At 38.2% G+C, this 23,083-nt stretch overlaps 1 protein-coding gene across 1 annotated transcript in view; it reads right to left on the bottom strand.

Moving 5' to 3' along the window:
• LOC306864505 (mediator of RNA polymerase II transcription subunit 13-like) overlaps nt 1-23,083 on the bottom strand; it is a 76,221-nt gene that overhangs the window by 26,699 nt on the left and 26,439 nt on the right. The window contains exons 4-9 of the mRNA XM_079408549.1: nt 14,581-14,726; nt 9,215-9,412; nt 8,830-9,024; nt 8,570-8,732; nt 7,807-7,920; nt 3,361-4,089 (exon numbers count right to left, since the gene is read on the bottom strand). Coding sequence (XP_079264675.1) covers nt 3,361-4,089; nt 7,807-7,920; nt 8,570-8,732; nt 8,830-9,024; nt 9,215-9,412; nt 14,581-14,726 — 1,545 coding nt within the window. The remainder of the gene's footprint in view (nt 1-3,360; nt 4,090-7,806; nt 7,921-8,569; nt 8,733-8,829; nt 9,025-9,214; nt 9,413-14,580; nt 14,727-23,083) is intronic.

Raw genomic sequence — 23,083 nt, 5'->3', positions numbered from 1 at the left:
CTTAAAGGGAACATATTTGGAGGAAAACCAGATTTTTTCCCCCCTATGCTTTTGAAAACTTTGCAGCCAAAATAGGGATGTGCAACAGCAATCAAGTACTCAGCCGTGACAGCGATGATCAATCACGAAAAAGATGATCATGGAATTTTTTTTTCCTGATTGGTTATTGCAGCACCCTGAGCTCTGACTGTTTAGCTTGCCACAGCATGCAGTCCAAAATATAGACGTGTTGGGAAAAAAAGTGTTCACTTTCAGAGCTAAGGAGTGTTGCTAGCCTCCCTTCTGGTATATCAATCAATCGATCATCATAGAGACGTAAATTATGTGATATTAGATTGAAAGTCCCCCGCTGCGTTGATAATGTACCAAGTATTTACTGATGAGTAGAGATATTGAATATTTGATCGCCAACAGATTTACCAAGCTGTCATTCAAACAGTATATATACATATTACATATAAAGGGAGACCAAGCCTAAGCTGCACATAAGCTACAGCAGTCGGCTTAATTAAATGGGACAACAGGCAGCTCTCTTTTAACACAGACTTGGATGTTTGCTTCAAGTGATAGGCCAGGTAAGTGAAATTATATTATTGCTGTAGGTGTAGTTTTCTTTACATTTTCTGACTAAAAGCTACCAAAAAGCCATTTTAAAGTGGTTAAGTAAATAATAATAAGAATAATAATAATAATAAGCAGGGATTCCCAGACCAATACAATTAGTGTCATCTCTATTTTTGTCATTTGTATTTATTTATTACAGATTCATAATTTCCAATCTGCTTGAATTTATAAGTGCTCACGCCATGAATAATGTACGAAAACCTGCTTAGAAATGTTATTCGTTATATAGCTCGTTGCGATCACTCTCCGTGTTCATAAAGCAACGCTCCTTGGATTTACTGTTCAGCAACTCTTGGTAAGAATTTGTTTATTTGTTCTATTTAAGTACAGTAAAGCGTTTTAGTGTCAATACAATTCATTTCAGAGCTGCATTACAGAGGCTCGTACGGTTATTTTATCCCTAAACGCTTTAACTTTAAGAAATGATGGCGATCTGATATGTGTTGATCATAGGGCTGCTCGATTATGGTTAAAATCATAATCACGATTATTATGGTCAATATTGTAATCATGATTATTTAAAACGATTATGAGTGGGCCATACGACCAAAACTTTATAAGAGTTGATAGGATACATATCAAATATATAGTTCCTGTAAATACGGTTGCTATAACATCTACATTGCAGAGACCAGCGAAATTTCACAATTCTCAACACCAAAGCAGAGTAACTATTAGAAACAAACAAAACAATAATTTAAACTGCCAGTAATAAAAAAGCAAAGGACAAATACAATAGAATAAAAAGATACAAATAAAAAAAAAAAACTGTTTTAAGGTTTTTTGTATGCAAGTCTCAAGCAGTTAACAGTCAATGAATAATCAAATGTAAAATAAAACCGCATAGTCTTCACTGTAAGAATTAAACTTTCTTTGTTTCTTATTAAAGCTACAAAAGTCCTCCACTCAAGAGCAGTGTGTGATTTTGAATTTGTCTTTTGTTGTTTGATTAATATTAAACACACCGTCGCAGCAGGAATATTGTCGCTGTCACTTCAAGAGCCACACGGATCCAATTTACGGGATCCGTTACACATGTATTTTCATTCTCAACTGTTTATGTTCATTTATTACACGACCGGTGAATATGTGAATCATCACTAATCGCCGCATTTTAACACATTTTTGTGTGTATTTGACCATTTAGGCGCACACCTTGAGCTAAAGTTGACTTTAGATGTCAGTGTTGTGTTCCGTCTCTGAGCGCAGGCACAGATATCCTCCGGAGGAAGCGCAAGTTCTCTTTCATTTTTAAAAACACGAATAAATCTAATATACTTCAATAAATCAAGCACGTCCCATTTTTCAAAAGCCACATTACATGATTTTTCTGATCTGCATGTGAAATTTGGCTTTTATGGAAGAACAAAAGCACACCGCTTGAAAGGGGGCGGAATGGGGCCCAATATCGAAATCAAAACTTTATTAAAAAATAATTGCACAGCCCTAGTTGATCAGCTTTCTGAGATCAAGCTATAATGTGTTTATTATTTTATCTGATAGATAGGCCTATATCTGTGCAACTTAGTTATTAGAATAGAAACTGCAATCGAGAAATCAATTTGGTTCTGTGTGTGGTAGGCTACGATAGAAGACCGCCGTATAATTTCTATGAATGTGTATGTGTTCTTACCACATAACTGAGCACTCGAATGAACAACGGATTCAAATATTAAGTCTGTTTATTCTAAGCAAGCAGCTATTAAAAATAATGCAATCTGTAATAATGCATTAATAAATGCCTCTGGTGATTTGTAGGCTATTTGTTGTCATTTGGATTAGATAACGTCTCATGTAAACAGTAAATCCACCAACTCTTTCAATCGGAATGACAAACAAAGTGTACATGTAAACGTGGCTAGTGTTTAGTTTCATTCTCAAATGCAAAGCCCGATATTAACGGAGTTATTTGAGACTGTGATATTGCTTTTAGATGTTTCTTTTTAAATACTGGTTATAAAAATGCAACGGTGCTTTTTTCATCATATTTGTTCAACAGAAGGTATAACGTTACTTCAATTTCAATTGTTTTCATACTTCGCATGGCTTCGAAAACTCACAGGCGATTTCAGGAATCACTTGATAATGTAAATATAGCACAAAGCTGCCATAAACATAGCATTATAATTAGAACTTTATAGAATGTGAAATCTATAGTAAATTCCTTGTCCGTGTTTCAGCACGCTGTTATGAAAGCGCATCACAGCGGATCAAAGCTCATTCACTCTCTCTCTCGATATAGCACATAAAGTTCACTGGTATTTCATAAACATAGCATTATAATTAGAACTTTACAGAATGTTAAATCTATAGTAAATTCTATCTGCTTTCCTTGCAGCGTGTCGTGAAACCGCATCACAGAGGGAGCTCGCTCTCTCACTCGTGCACCTAAGCCAAAAATCACGAATACTGCAAAAGGTCTCTCCCAATCAAAAAGCTAGTTTAAATTAACCTGCAAAAATGGGTTGTTCAGAAACCAGGTTGTCAGATCAATGGGTATGACGACCCAAATTTGCATATCAACTTCTATTTGGTATTCAGTAAACTGGCCCATGAACAATGTCTAATCATAACGGAGATCATTTCTATACAGCCTACTTGTCTGTTCGTCCAAATAATTGAAGACAGAGGGAAGCATTTTCTCTATTATTTTTGCTTGGTGGCTCAGAAATGACATCATATACCTTCAAGTAAGTGCATGAATTTGTATGCTGCATGAAAACGTGTGATACTCACTCAGTAACAGACATAATCCCTTCAGCTCCAAGTGACGCCTCTTCTCTGAGTTTGTCTCCTGGTAGTGACGGCGTGGGAAACTCTGCATCTTTCCTACGGGGCAGGTTAAAGAACCTCCACGGTGCGTGACTCCCGTCATCATCCAGGTTTACTGCTGCGCTGATGTAAGGAGTGGGCTCCAGGGGTTCTGGGTACGCAGGGGGAAAAGGTTGGGTGAGGGGCTCCAAACGGGCATCATCTGGGCCCTTCTGGGGCAGGAGGCACGGCTCTGCGGAAGGAGGGTAAAAATGTTGGCTGTGTGGTGTGGAGGGGTTCTTAATGGCGTCTGAGGCTTCCTCGCCACGTTCGCAAGGGTGAGGGCTCAGCGGCGGTGGCTGAGGGGAGCCGACCATCTCCGTCGGGCCACTGTTGCCCACGGTAGCTCCGCCCCCACTGTGCAGTTGTGGAGGTTTCGAGCCAGTGCTCACATCAGATGGGCGAAGCCCAGGAAACCGTCCACCCTCTTGACCTCTAAGAGCCAAGCGCTGACCAGCAGAAGCGTCGGTTTCCATTGAGACATCTTCACAGACAGAGTTGCGATGGTGGAAGGGCGTCTGCGGGCGTTTCTGCTGCTTGTCACCTTTTTCAGGCTTCTCCCCAGCTTTGTGCTTGATGGGCGGCTGCTGCGTCTGACCGGCGGTTGGCGGCTGACCAGGCGTGCTGCTTGCTCTCTGCTTCATGGTTTTGTGCCTGATGAGATAAAGAAATATTTTAATACAGCAGATACATGAATTATGAACTGATGCCACCATTAATAAGAAAGCCTATTACCAGAAATAATTTTTTTTTTTTTCGTTTCTTTTCAGTGTGAGAGTTCATAACATTTCTTTTCAGGTTTAATAGGCCTTTGAGACTCGTAAGAAATGTAAGAAATGTAACAGTTTCTTAATTAGCTCATTATTTAGAATTTCCTTACTATTATTGGAGCTGTGAAAAAACACTCTTTGAATAAAGATTATCTGCTTGTCGAGTCCAAGGACAGGTTTAAGAAACCACCCTTTTAACAACACTCCTATCAGAGTCTGTCTGACCTGATAACGTGTGTCCACACTTTCTCAGAGATACGTAAAACCCCACAGCTGCCAGAGTTTCCCTGTGGGTTTCCTTGTACAGTGTCTCTCGTTTATAATGTTGTTCTTGAGAGGCAGTCACCATCTCAAGCTCCACAGTATCTCAACACACAAGCCTGTAGCTACAAACGAAGGCTCTACACTGCTTTCATCCCTCCCTTTAGAATGCAAGGTTTCACAAAACCCCCTCATGGAACTGAGATGGTGTGAATATGTAAACCTATGTGACCGTTTGTAGTCAGTAAGATATATGTGACCCTGGACCACAAAACCAGTCTTAAGCGTCAATTTTTCAAAACTGAGATTTATACATCATCTGAAAGCTGAATAAATAAGCTTTCCATTTATGTATGGTTTGTTAGGATAGGACAATATTTGGCCGATATACAACTATTTGAAAATCTAGAATCTGAGGGTGCAAAAAAAATCTAAATACTGAGAAAATCGCCTTTAAAAGATGTCCAAATGAAGTTCATAGCAATTACTAATTAAAAATTAAGTTATATATTTACGGTAAAAAATTTATAGAATATCTTCATGGAACATGATCTTTACTTAATATCCTTTAGACATAAAAGAAAAATCTATAATTTTGACCCATACAATGTATTTTTGGCTATTGCTACAATTAGGGGTGGGCGATATGGAAAAAAATATTTTTTTAAATATCACAATTCACGATTTGAATCATGATGACGATTCTTTGTCATGTTGGTTTTACTATTTTGGTTTTACAAGTTGTCTGAGCATTACAGCCAAACTAGAAAGACAAAGCCTTTCAAGGTAACAAAAAACCTGTCGTCATTATTTTATCTTTCTTATTAAAAAATAAGAACAAAGATACACATTACAAATACACATAATATACAAATAAAACAAACAGTGCTTTATTTATTCAGGTACAATAGGTGTATTTAGCAGAGCATTCAATGAAATTGAATGAACAAATATAAAAATAAAACACTACAGACTGATTCCTAAAGCAACTGTATTAAAGTTTTTCAGTCAAGAATAGTGAGTGATTTTTCTCTTTGCGTTTTGTTGTTTTGTTAAAGTTAAAGGAATAGTTCCTACAAAAATAAATATTCTGTCATCTGTCTGTCAATTTTGTCATAATGTTTTATTTTTATACCATCATTTACTCAAAAGTTTTAAAAGTTTTAAACCTGAATGAGTTTCTTTCTTCTGCTGAACATAAATGCTATTTTGAAGAAGGTGGAAAACCAAACTGTTGCTGGTCCTCAGTGACTTCCATAGGATTTTTCTTTCCTGCTATCAAACTCAATGTGGACCAGCAACTGTTTGTTTACCCTCATTCTTCAAAATATCTTATTTTGTGTTCAGCACAAGAAATTAATAGAGGTTTGGGACAACATGTGAGTGAGTAAATAATGACAGAAATTAAATTTTAGGGTGAACTATCCCTTTAATGACAGTCGACAGCATGTTTAGTGTCCTGTCCCTTTAAGAGCTGCACGCATCTAATATACAGGCACGTATCCGTTTCTCTCTTAACTATTTACTTTCATTTTAGAGATAACCAACTCAGTCTGTATGTAAACCTTGTGTGTTTTGACAGTATTAGCTCAAAAGATAAGTTAGTTGAGTAATCAGGCGCTATTAGACAGGGTTTTTAGTGTGCGTGCTTCAGGTGTATGCGCTCAGAGAAAGTGCACGTCAGACCAGCGTGCGAATTAAACATTTAACCAGCAAAACTTGTATTCAGATAGTGTACTTTTGCGATCGTGAATAAGTGCAGTGTCCTGTCAGAGTAACTCTACTGCTGTATGTCGTGTTGTACAGTATATAGAGACGGAGGCGCCAGAACTGTATTTGACAATGTGCGCTGTAGTGTGTGTCCAATGTGGCTTTGCAGCATAATTAATATACTACGATATTTCTTCAAAAGCAGATCTTGGAGACATTTTTATCATCCATGATCAAAAATCATCATATCGCACACCCCTAGCTACAAACATACCCCAGCGCCTTGAGACTGGTTTTGTGGTCCAGGGTCACATATAGAGCAGTAGATTTATATATAAACATACATACCTACACAAACTGACTAATTTAAACTTAAACTGCACAAACTTTAGAGCTAATAAGAGCTACATCCAGAACACAGGTGAGTCAAGGGTAAAATTATACCCTTTCTTATTCACACAGTCAAAACAATTTCACATGTACGCACACAACACAACACCACACAACTCACACACATACACACAAGTAGAATGCTAAACAAGCAGAAAGGATCTTAGTCGATGCATGGTAATTTTCACTTCACTGGGGGACTCCGAGTTTCATCACACCTCTCATGCTGGGTCTCTTCCAAAAACATATTTGGCAAATGACAACAGTCCTATGGCACCTGGCCTTCTCTTGGCCTAAACTGTACAGCTACTCAATGAAGAGAAGGAGAAGACGACTAACAGCATGACCACACAGCACTATGTGACATTAGGTCTGTGTTAACGTTACTTACTATGCTTCACAGTGTTTGGGCTCATTCTTTTTAGTACTTGTTTCTGGTTTATACAACCAATATCTACCTGAAGTAGGCACCGATAGATCTGGACTATGTTACAGTTTTACCATTGAGTTGGTCAGTGAGTCTCATTAGATATGTAAACACAAGATTTTACTTCAAATTTGTTTCTTTGTTCGGTTTTAATTTGTTCTATTGCTTCTAATTGTTTTCTTTTTCCCTTAACTCTAAGCTGAAGTCGACTCCATGAAGCAAGGAACAATAATACTTCACACAAACATTAAAATGTGGCATTGCCCTCTTTAACTATGAAACACATAAATAAGAGCTCTGTAATGATGCTTGGTGTCAAAATCAAAATCTAAAGTGTATATTAATTGTTATGCTGCAAAGCCACATTGGAATATATTTGCCCTAAGATTTTTCTTTAAAAGTTTCCAGACACTTCTAAATCTGACTACAAGATGATTACAAGCAAAACTCAGGAGCCACAAAACCATGCAAGTGGAAGGACCAACTGAGCTACAAGACTAGTGACAGCCTGATACATTATATATAGATAAACAGTCAACACATGCAGACTTCTGAATACCGAATCAAATTAATTTATTCTCTCTATCAGAGAAGCAAATAAAAGAATCAGAGCAGGACTTGTGTCACCATCATTCAGAAACCAGTTTTTCACAAAGAGCTTATTTAATACTCCATGACAAATGTATTGCCAGTCATTTTTCAGAGTGACAGAAGACACTACAAGAACTGAAAAGCGATTAGTGGCAGCAGCAGCATGGTTAAACAACGACAGCCTATGAGAATACAGGACTGAGTGAATGTTCATGTCTGTACCTCGGACAGTTGCAGCTTGATCTCTGTGTGGAGTCGACAAAGTCCCAGGTGCCCACTTTCATCAGCGTCTCCTCCTCGCTGGTCCCATTGGAGGCTGTTGCAGAGAATTTCCGTCTACAAAGACACAATGAAACAAGATTGGATTCAAACTCTCTGAATGGCTTCTAAATCACAAAATCTATGGTACTTTGTTGAGGCTAGTTGTACGTTTTAATCCAGTAAATATCTCCCAGAGTCAGTTTCTTTTTGAAAGTCAAATTCTGCGTACATAGTGCTAAATTGTGGTTGCACAAGTTTATAAAAAATGTTACTGTTATTGCAACAATTTTATTGAACACACATTGACCTCTTTGAGTAAAGGTGGATATGCAATTATAGGTAGTACAGTGAATTATAGGATTATCAACTTAATTTGAACTAAGACAATTATGTTGAAATCTAAAATGTGACTACATGACATGAAAATTAATGAAATTTTAGTTTAGACAGAGTGTCCAAAAACTGTTCCCAAGATGGACTGAACTGATCCAACAATCATACATTTGTGCAAATTCTGACCCAAAACCTCTTAGACACAGCCCTTGTGAAAAGTCCCGTAATCTAGACCACTCATAATTGTTTTTTTTACCTCAATCACTTATAAAACATTGTGGCTCAGATATACATTGTACCAGTTTTAACAGTGCATTGTTGCTCTGTGCTGGATTTATCACGACTGTGAAATGGGATTATCTGATCTCAGATTTACTCTGAACACACTTACTTGTTCTGAGCTCGGTTGATGTTGCACTCCTGCCAAACGCTCTCAACCACCTGACTTGCCATCCTGCGTGGAATCTTGCCACCGTGATGACTGGTGCTGTCAACACTGAATCCATCCATCGCCACCGGCAACCGCATCCACTTCTGCGCCGAGTGAGAGTGAACTAGAGAAAGAAAAAGCCAAAAAGTTTGAGTGTGTAACGGATGCTGCTCATGAAATGAGTTAGGCATGGGTTTGAGTCAAGTTTGAGGCATGTTTACCTGTCTGAGCCTCCTCAGGTGAGGTGGGAGGAGTCAGGGTCACTGAAGAGATGGCGGGGTCACGGTTTGAAGCAGGCACTTGATGGCCATTTGAATAGACAGCGGTGCAGTGCGAGGACCCCGTAGGTGTTACAGTGGGGATGTCTGACTGTGGGACTAACACCAGGCATGCAGGATACACCATGCGCACACCACCTGGAGAAACGGCCACATATCAACACCTTATGAATGCACACTTTGGGGGTAAAAAAAAACATGTACTACAAATGAAAATCATAACGCACACTACATTTTTCCAGTATTTTCAGCAAATATGTATTGCTCCCACAATGCAACTGGTTTATTTACCAGCCTTTTAAGTAAAATATATTTTAATCCAACCCACCAACAAGCACTTCCACTGCTGCCAGGGAGTCGTCCTCCCAGTCGATGTCCTCCATTTTGTCCTCTGTGCTCTCCTTGGAGGTCGGGCTGATGGGATAGAACTGGTTCCATTCTTCAATGAGCTTCTGTGTCGGAGGGTCGGACAGCTTGAAGGACTGACCGGTCAATGTCCCGTTCAGTCCAAATGGACTCAGAATCACTACAGCGAGAATAAGAGAAGTGATTCAGTCCTACACACTACCTACAGCACAGAACACAAGAGATATTGGGCAGCATTGGCATAAAGGTCAAGAATCTGGGACAGAGGCCTGTCACGATCTAATCGAGATTATTTTAGATAATCACAATCATTGTGACATTGACATTTATATATTATACAATTATCAAATAATAATTTAACAATATCTATAAACATTTAAATATTTAAAATATTGGGTCATTCTAATTGGGTAATTTTTCTAGTGCTGTCTAACGATTAATCATGATTAATCACATCCAAAATAAACGTTTTTGTTTACATAATGTGTGTGTACTGTGTACATTTATTATGTATATATAAATACACATATTTAGAAAATATTTACATGTATTTATTTACATTCATATAATTTATATATATAAATATATTTAATACACAAACAATTTTTTTCTGAAATATATACATGCACGTGTGTGTATTTAAATAATAAATATACACAGGACACACAAATATATTATGTAAACAAAAACTTATTTTGGATGCGTTTGACAGCACTAAATATTTCTGTACAGAAGACAACAAAAAAACAAAGGTAAAGGTTTGTGCCTTATTCTTACACTGATCGACACGAGCAAAAAGGCTATTAAATTTTTAGCTGCAAATTAGTTGTATGATATTTAATAAACTCATGATTGTGACAGCACTAGCTGGTACACAAAATGAGTTAACAAGACAATGTAACATGCATGAATAACCATTTTGCCCTTGAATAAAATCACCTATCCTAGTACCCTAATTAGTTTGTGTTTACGCATGCAAGTACTTGTGTTAACAATAGTAGCAAAAGAGCCTACAAAACACAATCAAGTGGCATTTATCTGGAGTTGTCCTTGGAAAGTTGCCCCAACCTGGTTCTTACAATGTAGAAAGCCCAGCATATGTAGCAGAAACACATGAAGACTAAGGAGCGTGTAATCAGAACAGGGCCAAAGCAAATGAGTCTATGAAGCGGGGAACAATGTACAAACACTCCCGCCTGGCTCTCTCTCAACCGCTCCCTCCACTTCTGTTCCTCATTAACTGTGGTCTTAAATGACTCCTCCACTGCAGCCGGGTCTCTTTCCTTCCTCCTTTCTCTCAGACACTTTCCGAAAGCCTTTCATTTCAACACAGCCTCCAGTTACTGCCAAGCAGTGCTCACTCTGAGCCCATAAACTAACTTAAATAAACAGGTCACTCAGAGAGAGAGAGAGACAGAAACAGGGTGAAAAAAGACAAGGAAAGCGCGCAAGACAAGGTGAAGCACAAATGTGGAAGCAATGGCATCAGTTTTCACTCTATTGGTATCTTACCAAAACACTTCAGTTTCTCAAGAGCAGCTCTGTTACATGTTGCTTTCATGCCTAAAAAAAACAGCTAAACACTGAGGTATGTAGTCACAAATTTAAGGAAATCTCATTCTGTACATGTGTTTCTTTAACTTCCTTTGATATATTGATCCGCGTATTAGGGGTTAGGAGGAGGGAGCAGCTTCCAGGGAGAAAAAGGAGGGGGGAGCGGATGAATCCATCCCGTGTCCTTCCATTAGCCGGCTCATTCCATGGCCTTCATCACACAAATCCATAAAAGCCACAATGACAGAGGACACCTCCGTCCATCCGGAAGAGGTATGGGAAGAGGGAATGGGGGCAGGGGGATGCTATACAAACGGAAAGGAGGCACGATTCATCTTTAATGGGTTACGGCGGCTTAAATTTAAACAGAGGATAACAGAGATCGTTATCCTGGCTTCAAAACATTTAGAAAAAACAAGCTGCAACCAGATGTAAGAAAACATACACGGCTCGTTCGCAGGGCAAAAACAGCTCTTTTAATATCTGACAGATCCCTGATCGAACCAAGGTGAGGGGGCGGAATTAATTCAGCCTCTGGATGGCTCTCTCGTCACCACGCATCAAAGAGAAAAAAAATAAAAATAAAAAAATACTCGGCTGATACACAGAATATTTACAGAAAGAAAGCCCCACATAGAGCTCTTCAGGTAGGTGGTGAGGCAGAAGATCAGAATTTGCATGGCGGGGGAGCTCCAAGCATTGAATCCACTAAAGAGGTATCAACACTTTGGCCATCATTAGAAAGGGGTCTGCTGCTCTGGTCTGCATTTGATTGGGGGCATCACACAGATATAAAGCAATTTGCAGACAAACAGGCAAACAAATGTATTCCAAGATCACACTGTTCACCTCACATTTATTCTGTCAAGCAATCTGTGCACTACCAGTCTCTCTCTCGCTCTCTCTTCTGATCGGTTAAGTGAGCTATGAGTTCATTACACCCCTCTCACTGCTCTTTATGAGGTCATAGTCGCAACACTCGCACGCTCACTAATACGAGACTGTCAGAAACTGTGAGCAGCAGACCAAAGGAGATCGAGAGAGAGCGGGCGAGCGAGAAAAAGGTCAGCTGGTTCCAATTGACACATCACACATTCCTGATTCACTGCAAAGGTTATTTCCCCATCAAAAGGATGAATTATGTTTTTAAAATGTTAATTTCGCAGGAACTGCAAACAATCTCAATTATTCAAAACAAAGGCAGATGTGATCTAGTGCATGGCTGTGGATGATGTAGATTGGTCAATACAGCATTCCAGCCATGCTAAAATGAATAATACTGGATGAAATTCATTCAAAATTGAGCGTCACAAAAAAACTAAGGAATATTTCCCACTGACAGTTCTTGGGTGCATTAGAGCAACTGAGGGGTTTGAAATCCCAGGTAAGGTCTTAAAGGTGCAATAGGTGATTGTCTTCAGAAACATTTTTTGTTATTCTGGTTGAAAGTCTCTTCACATCCCGATAGCAATCATTAAATTAAGTGGTCTCAATGTATTTATCTGCATTTATTTATTCTGTGGAAGGTGTAGGACCAAGAAATATTCATCCAATCAAAACGTTCGGTATGAGCGTTTTAATTCGCTTTCCTACCTGCCGGTCAACGTATGTATTTGCATACCTCTGCGCACCCTGTTCGCACAGACACTATACGTCATCAGCGCGTTCACGCACGCTGTGCAAGAATGGCAGTCAAACATCAACAACCCAATCTTCCCTTCCTGGTATTGTGGTACATTTACTAACTGTGCTATAAAGTTCTCTCACCAGTGAATGACACATGATGTAGCCCAACGGTTCCCAATTCCATTCCTTGCGCCCCCCGCTCTGCATATGTTGCATGTCTCGCTTAGTTAACACACCTGGTTCAGATAACCAGCTTGTTAGAAGAGAGCTACGTGCATGAACTGTGTTCCGATTGACATGCTCCCTACACAGTGTTCATTGCTCCCTACTCCCTGAGCAGGTGAAATCCGTTGAAGTTTATTTCACTTCGGAACATTCATTCACGGATTTATGCTGCACAGCATCTTAAAACACAGACGAAACTTACTAGAGAAGTGTAAAGTGTGACATAATATACATAATATGTAAATAAAATTTAAATTAGTCTCGCACACTTTAATGCCCTTTGTATGGAACATATACGCTCGCTTTGAACTGGAATCATGACGGAATATCTGGTGATGTCCATTTCACGGGGCACTTAATGACTAACAGTCAAACAGAACACCCGTCGGACGTGATGTGATGTGTGAATTTGAATGTGATGAGATAGACATATGAAATGTGCAGAGCGGGGAGGGCGCGAGGACTGTAATTGGGAACCGTTGATGTAGACTACTGCAGTAATTTAATGTCTCTGGTATTCTGCTCTTTGAGCGTGTGTGTGTTCAGGGGGCGTGGCTTTGGATGGCGATTGCAGGGAGGGTGGGACGTTCTCTTTCAGTGCTATCAGGCTAAAGTTAGCATTTTCTGAGATCTCCTATTACACCTTTAAAGTCAGCATAAAACGGAAATTGCAATCGACTTTTCCTACCTATTGTGACGTAAATCCAAGTGAAATGGCTTTCCAAATGAAAAAAAAAAAAAAAAAAAAGGAGGGCGGGACTTGATTTTGTCCATCTGGAATTGACTGGATCGTTGTTGTTTGCTAATTGCTGGGATCTCATGTGAGTGACAGATTGCTAGAGGGAAGCCTTAGTGCCCAGCCCTCACACCAGTCAACACAAATCTTCAGAGAAGAGATGGTGTTGAGAGGGGAAATGTGATTTGAGAAAATAATTGTCTGTTTTGATTTTATGGTGACTTTAAAAGGCCTAAATCTCCCACCCAGGGACACATGATCATAAATGGCTAAATGCCTTCCTTAACATGACCATCATTAACAGCTCTTTGGAAATCCCACTTAACTGTACTATTCGACTTTAGTAAGTTGTTATTTTTGTTTTCTTTGCACACAAAAAGTATTTAGTAGCTTCATAAAATTAAGGCTGAACCACTGATGTCACATGGACTATTTTAACAATGTCCTTACTACCTTTCTGGGCCTTCAACGTGGTAGTTATGCTGCCGTCTATGCAGGGTCAGAAAGCTCTTGGATTTCATCAGAAATAACTTAATTTGCGTTCCGAAAGATGATCGAAGGTTTTAAAGGTTCAGAACGACATGAGGGTGAGTAACTAATGACAGAATTTTCATTTTTGGGTGAACTATCCCTTTAATACTTTAAATAAAATAAAAACTTCAAATCATAGTTATGATTGAGTTTAGGCTAGGGTTTGGTAATTATTATTGTACATGTCGATATCAACAGCCATTTAACAAATCATTCTAAACATTATCTTGGCAAAAATGACAAAAACTACAACCATAAAAAACGATCACCGATTAAATATTTTTACATATCTCCGTGCCCTAGTTGAAACATTTTCAAGATTTAAGGATGTGCAGATATCTCTGAAATCACCATTAGTACGTTGAGCACTGCTCATGTTAGCAGTAATGAAGAACACTTTCCTCTTCCCCAAGCACCTAAAACAGGAAAAGGTCTCAAACACTATTTCTGTATTTTATTTAAAAAATGTTTTCAAGCTACAGAGTGGCAGACAGGATGCCACTGGGCTTTACTAATTATAAACCTCATCTTTCTGATCAGAAAGGAAATGTTGGAAAGAAAAAGAGGCAAAAGGAGAGAAAAAAAGGGGACAGACATGGAAAAAAAAATAAAAAAAAATTGTAAAAGCATTAAAAAAAAAAAGAGTGTTCTATCACCTTGGAATGGGCTGGAGGCCTGCTGGGCCAGTGTCAGGTGCTCCTCGCTCAGGTGGTACACGGGCTGGTGCTGGTTGATCTCCACACTGGTGCACACATTACTGTCTCCATGCAGGAAGAACGTGAAAGAGCAAGACAGGTGTTCTCTGAGAAAGAGAGATAGAGAGGCAGGTGTTTAAATTACACAGTAGCACATGTGCCTCAAAAGGGGAAAAAAAAGCATGGATTAATCATAAAGACCCAACAAATATAGATCATCTGACTGGATTTCTAACGTACTTCATGAGTCATATAAACAGCGTCACTGAACTCTTGTGAATCATTTAATCACCATCTGATGTGGTCATTAAAAGCCTAAGGCTGAATCTGATTCATCTGTAACTCTAAAAACAGTACAGTCAATATCTCAAATGCGTGAGAAACATCACATGGCATTGAGATGCAAGTGTCTGCTCTTCGACCACAAGGATTACACTGTGTTTGACCCTTCTCCTCATGAATATACATGAGGATAGGGGTGGGCGATATGGGAAAAATATCATATCACGATTTTTTATAGAAATATCACGATTCACGATTTTTATCACGATTCTTTGTTATTTAGTTTTTTTTTATTTAGTTTTACTATTTTTTTTATTTAGTTTTACTATTTTGGTTTTACAAGTTGTCTGAGCATTACAGCCAAACTAGAAAGACAAAGATGCATGGCAGATATTTAGGCCAAAGTGGGCGAAGATAAAAAATATTTGTCATTATTTTATTTTTCTTATTAAAAAATAAGAACAAAGATACACATTACAAATACACATAATATACAAATAAAACAAACAGTGCTTTATTTCCAGGTACAATAGGTGTATTTAGCAGAGCATTCAATGAAATTGAATGAACAAGTATAAAAATAAAACACTACAGACTGATTCCTAAAGCAACTGTATTAAAGTTTTTCAGTCAAGAATAGTGAGTGATTTTTCTCTTTTGCGTTTTGTTGTTTTGTTAACGTTAAATGAATAGTTCCCCCACAAATTAATATTCTGTCATCTGTCTGTCAATTCTGTCATAATGTTGTATTTTTATATCATCATTTACTCAAAAGTTGTTTTAAACCGGAATGAGTTTCTTTCTTGTGCTGAACATTTATAAATGCTATTTTGAAGAAGGTGGAAAACCAAACAGCTGCTAGTCCTCAGTGACTTCCATAGGATTTTTCTTTCCTACTATCAAAGTCAATGTGGACCAGCAACTGTTTGGTTTTCCACTGAGTAAATAATGACAGAAATTAAATTTTAGGGTGAACTATCCCTTTAATGACAGTCGACAGCATGTTTAGTGTCCTGTCCCTTTAAGAGCTGCACGCATCTAATATACAGTACAGGCACGCATCCGTTTCTCTCTTAACTATTTACTTTCATTTTAGAGATAACCAACTCAGTCTGTATGTAAACCTTGTGTGTTTTGACAGTATTAGCGCAAAATATAACTTAGTTGAGTAATCAGGCGCTGTTAGACAGGCGTTTTAGTGCGCGTGCTTCAGGTGTATGCGCTCAGAACAAGCGCACGTCAGACCAGCGCGCGAATTAAACATTTAACCAGCAAGGCTTGTATGCAAATAATGTACTTTTGCGATCGCGAATAAGTGCAGTGTCCTGTCAGAGTAACTCTACTGCTGAATGTCGTGTTGTACAGTATATAGAGACGGCGGCGCCAGAACTGTATTTGACAATGTGCGCGATACTACGATATTTATTAAAAAGCAGATCGTGGAGACATTTTTATCGTCCACGATCAAAAATCGTCATATCGCACACCCCTACATGAGGACCTTTAATATATGTAACAGGAGAATAACACTTCTTATACATTAGTCACACTCTGAGCTCTGTAAAGCCTGAGCTCTGTGAAAATCAGTCCAAACAACGCCAGCTTCCTAATATGTGCTTAAAATCCTTCGTTCCATGGCGCATTAGAGTTGCTCTGCTGATCTGGAATCATTGCAGGCATTAAAGCATCTTAAAGCAAAACTAGTCCAATGGCAAAATTACTAGACTAGAAAAACCCTCTTGTATTTCCATGAAATGTCATTGCATTAAGCTTTAAAAAGAAACATTTGTGAAATAAAGACAAGTTCCTGCATGAATTAATTACGCTTACTACGACAACTTCTGCATTTACTATTGCTCATACTTAAGGTTAGACATCTGAACAAGGCCCCTAAACCAAAGTATTAAACTTCAAAAAAAAAAAAGTTTGTGCCAAGGCCATGAATGACACCTCTAATAATGTAGTTTGTTGAGAAGAGGTATGCTATTAAGATTTTATCAGATTCTATCAGATTTTATCCCTGAACATGTTAAAATGAAAACTTGCACTGAAGAAACGCAAATATCTAGGGATAAGAATCTAGGGATATCTAGGGATAAGAATAACAAAGACTTGCTTTTCTGACCCTAGCAACCACTCATAACACCTTAGCAACTACCACAACACTTACTCTGGATATGCATCACTGGCTGTTGTGCAGTAAAGTGTTATTTGCTCCAACTGCTTTATAATGACGGTCAAAAACCCAAAGAAAGTCTCTCCAAAAACAGTGTAGGCATCGCGCCATCAGTATGGACACTAGCCAAACATCTGTATTTAGAGAGAGAGAGAGAGAGAGAGAGAGAGAGAGAGAAAACCATAGAAGACATCCAGTCACTAACCCACAGAGACAGACACTGATTTGCAACTACGTCACATCTAAACAGAGTAAACACGCCACCTTGCATTTCTACAGCTCTCGGACTTTGCTAGGGAGAATGTTTTACAGCAGACTGCCCCCTGTAGAGACAGTATCGCAACTGCGATCTGACGCCATTGCTTCATTATTTCAGTCGTACACCGGTCTTAAACTTTCTCAACAACAACGCACACAAAAGGAGGCTCTCTGGGCGAGCTAAATACTGCTGCACCATCACATTTGATCACATGATCTACATACACACTGAGCTCAATAACATCATGCTCCTGAAGTTCTCTATTCAGCGGCAGACAGAACAATCAGTGTGTGCATCACTGACCAACCCCAAAACAAAAATATGACCTGTAACCAACCACTGCCCCTGCCTGAGTTCACACTCAACCTGGATACAAAAGTAACCCTCACACAAAAAAAGAAAAAAAGAAAAAGAAAAGGGAGCAACACTCTTTGCAACTTATCCCTATTAAAATTCACCTTCAGCTGAGCTGTTTGTCTCATATAAACAAAGAAAAATACAGCCAAATAAAAATACTAAAACATAACATACACCGCTATTAAAAAGTTTAGGGTCAGTATTTTTTTCTTTTTTTTTTTTTTCAATTAACACTCCTATTCAGGTAATAAATAAACCCTAATAGATTGGTGAAAACAGATAATAAAAGACATTTATATTGTTATAAAAGATTCATGTTTTAAATAAATACTGTTATTTTGATTTTTTTCAGTCAAAAAATAACAAATAGTTTCCACAAAATAGAAAACATTTCTTATCAGTGTTGGAAACTATTGTGCTTAATGAGCAGCAAATGAGCATATTAGAATGATTTCTGAAGGATCATGTGACACCGAAGACTGAAGTAATGACGCTGAAAATTCAACTTTGCATCACAGGAATAAATTATAAAAATATTTTAAATTGCAATAACATTTCACAAAATTACATTTACTGTATATTTGATCAAATAACTAGTCTTGAGAATGATATACTTTTTCCAAAAACACTTTTTAAAAATCATAATCCCAAACTTTTGAACGGTACTGTGTCAAACAAACAATTGCAAAACAGTTTTATGGTCCCTGCACTAGTCAACAGAGGCCAAAATAGAGTTTAGGACAACACTACTCCTGATCCATTGCATTTCCAGCTAAAAAGCAAGAAAGGAAGAAAAGAAAGGACAAGAGGGTCACAGATAGGTAACATGAACCTATTTGTGAGGTGTAGAGGGAAAAAGGACCAGACTAAAGTAAAAGAGCATTAACAAAATTTAAAAAAGCTTGTGGTGAGAAAAACAGCATGAGAAAGAAAGAAAAAAAGAGAGGTAACATTCTACAGCTGTAGTATTGGTCTGTTACTGACTTCCTGAAAGCAGTGGCTCTGGTCAGGGTGTAGCAAACTCCTACTACAAAACCCACAAACACACTTCACATCTCAACGACTTTACACACACAAGCACACAAACAGGTGGTGTCTGCGGCCTCCCTTGGCAGAGTCATCTGAAAAGCATCCAAAATACTTTATATCTAATTATCTTGCATTTAACTGTCTTGTCATGTTGAGCGCTCAATAGTTACTGGATAAATCCCGCTTCAATCATATGAGTGTGTTAGTGTTATGAAAACTGATGGGAAAAAAAGCTAAAAAAAAAAAAAAAAGCCAATTCAAAATATATAGTATATAAATAACACTAAATCATCACTAGTTTAAATGTTAAACGAGAAATGATGTGTAACAGTCAGTACAAACAATAGAAATTGTCATTTATTCTTCAGGTCATTTTTAGTTTTGAGCGAACTACCCCTTTAACCCACCATACGCATCTAAACCACATGACAAACTCTGTCTTCCAACACCTGACCAATAGCATTAGCAAGATCAGATGATCAACGGTAGAACATGCCGTTACACACCCTCTCTGCAAACCAAAGCAGAGACGTACTGGAAGATGTCAGGCACAGTACTGAAGTGCATTACTAACAGCAGCGTGTTTACCACAAATAGAGAACTGAGACTCTCTGAAATACCTTCAGATTAAAGCAGTCGACCACAGAGCAACGGCAGTTAACATACACGGTCTACTGCATCCATCAAAGATCCTCCAAACAAAGCCTTTATACACACAGAAGAGGACATCCTCTCACTCATTCATAAAGCGTGGCCTTTAAACGAAGCGCTTAAGAGTCAATAAGAGAACTTAAAAAGCCTCTAGACTTGATGACTAGAGCTCGTATTCTGCACGCTTTAGCTGTTTGCCTCGTCATAACAGCTGAACAAATCCGGCGAGACTTTTCTCAAACAAAACGTTTGTTAGTCAACAGTCACTTATGTTAATTAAATGTTTATTGATCTTATGTAACAGGCTTTTACTAAATACAAAGCCAACGTTTGAACTAAAAGAGGACCTGACTGGCTGCATGCCTCGGAGACTCTCAATCTTTACAAAGATTATCACAACAGCCGCACACGGATGGGTTTTGAAGAACACTTTAATGCCAAATTTGTTTTTAAAACTAATAAAACAATCATTACAGATGCTCCCTAGATACTGTATTTGGCTTTTAAAGCTGAGCCACAAAAATTTGACAGCTAGACAGATTTCTCTTTCTTATTGGACTTTTGCACCCAAGCTGATGTAGATTTACTCCGTAATGCTACTTGAGCCAACACACCCCTCTAAAAGCAGGCCATTCCACCATGACTTCCTCAATACCCCATCCATAAATTTTCAACCTCAAAATTAAACTATACAGGAAAAAAGGACTATTTTAAATAAACATGCTTTTTGAAAATAAGGAGAGGTGCCAGACTGGAGACCCTGGAACATCTCCACGGATTGTAAATCTATCCACAACGGACACTCTGCGCACACACACACTCCCTTAGAGCAAAGATATGAGCTTCAGTCAAAGCCAGTGTAGTGAGCATCTGAGGAGGAGACGATGAGAATGAGAAGACGAGAGAAACTGATAAAATTGGGGAAAGGGAGTTGACACTTTAGCATTGACCAATATCATTGTGTGGTGTGTGTGTTTGTGTTGAGAACAGGAATGGGAAGTAAGAGTAGGAGTTCTGGAGTTTCAGGAATCTCACATCAGTCTTGTGGAACTGAGCTCAGAAAGCAGCAGAGAAGAGCTAGATTTCCACCAGTCCAGATTTACTATAGTGTGAGTTTATCTTGAAAAGATTTTTAACCCCCTTCCTGTTTTTTTAATTTTTGCTTATTTGTCACACTTAAAAGATTCAGATCAAACTAATTTTAATATTACACAAAGATAATGCACGTAAATACAAAATGCAGTTTTTAAATGATGAATTCATTTATTAAGGAAAAAAGCTGTCCAACCCTACCTGGCCCTACGTGAAAAATGAATTGCCCCCTCCTGTTAAATCATGAAAGAACTGTGATTAACCACATTATTTTAGAAAGCCAAGTTAAATTTCACAAGCCAAACAAAAGCCCGATTACTGCCAGACCTGTTGAGACCTGTCAAGAAATCACTGTTAACCTTCGCCCCCAATTTTGGGCCTCACAGGTGAAAATAACCTACCTAAATTAAAACGGTAACAGTTCCTGACAGTGTGCTACACAAACAAATTAGGTATCTTTGGAAAGAAGACACTCTAGGCGTTACTATCCATCATCCAGAGTTGATAATGCTCAAAAAGATAAAAAGTTATAGACACTGACGTGCCTTGAAAAATATTTTTCCACACTGAATGTTTTTTATTTCATATACAAATACATGAAATAAGTCCTGGAGCAATCCAGAAAAGTAATGGATTGAAAGCCACGTGTATTGCGATAGACCAGACTGGGTTGGATCCATTTTCAGCTTTTATTAAGATTGGTCAAACAGGCAGGGTCAATCACCAGCAAACTGAGCAATAGAGGCAAGGCAGAGACAGAGTCGAGAAAACAGGCAGCGAGAATCAAAAGTCCAATAAACAAATCCAAGTCAGGGCAGGCAGAGAACAATCAGCAACGATACACAGTCCAGGGTCGAGAAGTATAAAACAAACATGGGTAATAACGCTCAGAAATGACAGCCGGGGCAAATCAAGACTTCGCAATGAGGTGCTGTGTGTGAATGGTTTTTATGTGTGTGTGTTAATGAGATGCAGGTCTGGAGTGCAATCAGTCCCAGGTATGAGGCATGATGGGAATTGTAGTCTGAGAATGTCCAACCATCAGTTTGTGACCTCAAGCTCAAGCACACTTGGGTTATGCAGCAGGTCCCAAACACACCAGCAAGTCCAACTCTGAATGGCTCAAGAAAAACAAAATTAAGGTTTTAGAGTGGCCACGTCAAAGTCCGGACTTGAATCCGATTGAGATGTGGCATGACCTTAAACAGTCCATTCATGCTCAAAAACCCTTCAATGTGGCTGAATTAAAAGGGGGCAAAAACCTTTTCAGGTAGGGCTGAACGATTAAATGCATTTGCGATATCGCGATATGAAAAAACATGATTTTTCAACCGCAGAGGTAACGATTATACTCGGTCACGTGACACGCAAGAGTAAAGAGGTGTGTTCGACTTGAAGATCGATTGGTGTATGACAAAGTACGGTGAGAGAAAGCATAAGGAGACATCCGCTCTCTTATAGCTCACGCAGTACTTTGATGACACAGTGATTGGTCTAGCAGCGCTGCTTCAAGTCGAATACAAGTCTCCAGAGAAAGCATCAAGTTGGCACGTTACAGTGTTGCCCAGTCCGCGGTTTGCCTCTAAAAACGTGGTATTTACCTTGAAATGTGAATCTTACCAGGGGAACCCCTCTAAATTTTACCCACCCTCCCTCAAAACACGATTGGGCTAGTTTTGAGTAGCAATTGGGCGGGTTTTGTTGTGAAAACCTGGCAACCATGGTACACTACACGCAGAAATGTTTGAAAGCATGTGAACGTAGCCTACTTCAAAACGGCACATGGAAATTACTCATGCAATAACAGTGTTACGGTGCATTTCATTACTGAAGACTTCAACCTTAAGTTGTTACCGACTTCCATAATAATCCACCAATTTACAGCAGGCTTAGTAGTCAGTGCTTTATGTTTTCATAATCATTACATGCTTACAAGGCTGTTAGTTCAACAAATCAGTCAATATTCTACTGTGATTGTAGTTGTTAAATAAAAATGTCATTCACATCGATTCATGCATCACCAAATCTCATCATAAAATATATGCCTGGCCTGCAGAAAAGAACATTTGTGTTTAATCTAATATTGTGTTGGTCATACTATACAATGATTTATTACTCGTCTTTGTTGAATAAAACAGAACAAAGAGCTTTAAAAAAGTAATTGCCTATTAAATCGCAGTACCGGTTAAAAAATAAATAAATAAAAATAATAATAAAAAAAAAAAAAAAAAAAAAAAAAAAAAAACGCAATTAGATTTTCCAAAATTGTTCAGCCCTATTTTCAGGGCACTGTAAACTTAGTCTAGAAAACTATAAGAAAAATGGTAGAAGGACCAATTCTCACTATTAACTAGTTTCTTTTTAGAATGTCTATTATTAACATATTGGCTGTTTATTAGTACGTATAAGATAACAAAAAAATAATAATAATAATAATAAAATAAAAAAAATAAAATCAGCAAAAAAAAAAAAAAACGAGTGTTGATTATTAAATACAGTTCAATAATTAATTGATTATCATTTAAGATGTATTTTTGGTTTCAGTTTCAGCTTTCTTTAGTGCATCACTAATGAACAAGCATTTATTGAGAGATTGGATTTTTTGAATTTAGCAAATT

Source organism: Barbus barbus (assembly GCF_936440315.1).
Source record: "Barbus barbus genome assembly, chromosome: 45".
Lineage (NCBI taxonomy): Eukaryota > Metazoa > Chordata > Actinopteri > Cypriniformes > Cyprinidae > Barbus > Barbus barbus.
The sequence above is the reverse complement of the archived record's forward strand: the minus strand, read 5'-3'. Positions and strand labels throughout refer to the sequence as shown.